At 65.5% G+C, this 2,446-nt stretch overlaps 1 protein-coding gene across 1 annotated transcript; it reads right to left on the bottom strand.

Moving 5' to 3' along the window:
• Positions 1-1,053: 1,053 nt before the first annotated feature.
• Positions 1,054-1,186, bottom strand: NGA_2090700 (uncharacterized protein; the record flags this gene model as incomplete). Its single annotated transcript, XM_005854985.1, has 1 exon — positions 1,054-1,186. A coding segment is annotated over one exon (133 nt), but the record flags the coding sequence as incomplete, so codon positions are not given.
• Between the last annotated feature and the right edge of the window lie 1,260 nt (positions 1,187-2,446).

Raw genomic sequence — 2,446 nt, forward strand, 5'->3', positions numbered from 1 at the left:
ATTTGCCCCCGTCCCCGACCGCTCTCCGAAGCCGTTCGAACTCTTTCTCTTGGCCCCGCTTCAAAAAAGTGAAGCTCCGGCCCTCCCTCCCCGCCCGAGACGTGCGCCCGACGCGGTGGATGTAGGTGCTGACTTGACGGGGAGTGTCGTAGTTGATGACCGCGCTCACGTTGGGGAGGTCGATGCCCCTGGCCATCCCGTCCGAGGCCACCAGGACCCGCACCCCGCCCTCCTTCCCGCCCTCCTTCCCGCCCTCCTTCCCGCCCTCCCCCGGTGCGGCTCCCAGGCATCGCTGCAATAAGGCGGTCCGTTGCGGTTGAGACAGGGAGGAGGAAAATTCTCCGACGATGCTGCTACCTGTCGAAGGGCGGGAAGGAGGGAGGGAGGGAGGGAGGGAGGGAGGGAGGGCGAAGGAGTTCTCGGGAACCTGGAGGGTGGCGGTGCAGAGTTGAAGCAGTCGGCTCAGGCGATGGGTCGAGTCGAGGGAGGAGGTAAAGACGAGGACCAAGGGCGGGCCTGAGGCAGGGGGAATAGGCGGGGAGGAGGCGAAGGCCCTGAGCTCCCGGAGAAGGAGGGCGAGGAGGAGGAGGGGTTTGTTCTGGCTGGTGCAGGGCACCACGTCCTCCCGCAAGGTGGAGGGCAGGCCGCTGCCTACGGGGGGCTCGTCCTCGTCCCCCCCCAGGGCGTGGGAGGGAGGCGGGTCGAGGATATGCCCGTGAACGGAGAAGTACCGAGGAAAGCTAAGGTGGAGACGGGCGAGTTTCTGAGGGTTGGTCGTGACGGTGGCCGAGAAGAGGAGTTTGGACAAGGGGAGGGGCGGGCGGAGGGAGGAGGACGGAAGGGAGGAAGCGGGGAAAGGAAGACGTTGGGTGGTGGGACGCAGGGTGTAGGACGAGCCAACCACGTCCTCCAGGGCCGCTGCGGCGCCCCCAGGCGGAGGAGGAGGGTGGGGGGGAGGGCGGGGCGGAGGGAGGGAGGGAGAAGGTCCCCGGGCGGGGCGAGTAGATGGCGTGGTGGATCCGGCTTGACCACCCCTGGTAAGACTGGTTGAGGAGGCGGTCCGCCTCGTCCAGCACCAGGCACCGCAAGTGCGTGAGCGTGAAGCCTGGGGTCCTCTCCAAATGATCGATCAACCTCCCCGGGGTAGCCACCAACACGTCCACGCCCCTCCCGCCCTCCTTCCCCCCGCCTTCCCACCCCATCACCCTTTGTTGCTCCGCCTGGAAATCCGACTGGCCCACCGCCAAGCCCACCTTAACTCCTACCGTGGGGCCAAAGTCTGGAATTCCCGCCAAACCTGCGTGGCGAGGTCCCGGCTAGGAACCAGGACAAGCCCCCTCAACCTCCCCACCCGGCGGTTGGCGAGCTGGTGGAGAAGAACAAGGACGTAGATCAAGGTCTTCCCACTCCCCGTGGGGGCGCAGACTACTGCGTCCCGGCAAGGGAGGAGTCGGGCGGGCGGCAGGAGGGGCGGGAGGAGGTGCGGGAGGACCTGTGCTTGGACGGGGAGGAGGGTAGACATGCCTCGGGACGCCAGAATTGGGAGGAGGCGGGTGTCGAGACCCCAACGCTTCCACGCGTCGGCCATGGGGAGGGAGGAGGGGAGGGAGGGGCGGAGGGAGGTGGGGGACGTGGCAGGCTGGGTGGTAGGGCCGTGGGGGCCTCGTGCCTGGGGACGGTGGGCCGACCCGTCAATGTCTTGGGCGGACGTTTTGGAGGGAGGCAAAGAGGACTTTCCGGGGGCGGTATGCGAGGCCAGGGTAGACTGCTCTTCCATCTTGGCTCCCTCCGACCGTCCTATCTCCGTCCCTCCCGAGGCCACTGGTGGGAAGGGAAGCGGTCGGCTCCGGGTCGCCTTGTGCATGTGCCCACTCAAGAGGCGACGCACGCTGTCGAGCCCTGGGGTGGCACGGCTGGGAGGGTCGAGGGAGGGAGGGGAGCTGGCAGGGAGGGAAGAAGGGGTCCCAGACGTGGGAAAAGGCAGGAATGCGGGCGATGCCGAGGGGAGAGGGGGAGGGTCCGCCGGGTGCCTCGCTTTTGCCTGCGTACCCTGCGTCGTTCTCTCACATCTCTGTCGTGCGAAATAAGATGAGGAAACGAGCTTGAGAATCTGCATTGGACACGCATGCGTGCGGTATGATTATGCTCAAGGGATGCAGAGCTCGCAAGGGTCAGATGGAAGTCGCTCCCTCGTCGACAGACCCTGCACCCACGTCCAGAGCCATCCCGCTCTATGCAGCCCTGTTCACAGCGTTGTCGTCCTTGACTCACCTCGGTTCCACGATCTTCTTTCTTTGTTTTCCGTTCTAGGCCCGAACTTTCCATTGAGGGAGCGCGAACATCTGTCGGCTGTCCTACCCCCTCCTCTGCTACTCGAGGTCGTTTTTGGCTTTTTTTCTCCTTCTTAAGGCCATGTCGTGACCGCACTCGCGCCAGATACTGGGCA

The sequence above is a fragment of the Nannochloropsis gaditana genome, assembly GCF_000240725.1.
Source record: "Nannochloropsis gaditana CCMP526 unplaced genomic scaffold scaffold327, whole genome shotgun sequence".
NCBI lineage: Eukaryota > Eustigmatophyceae > Eustigmatales > Monodopsidaceae > Microchloropsis > Microchloropsis gaditana.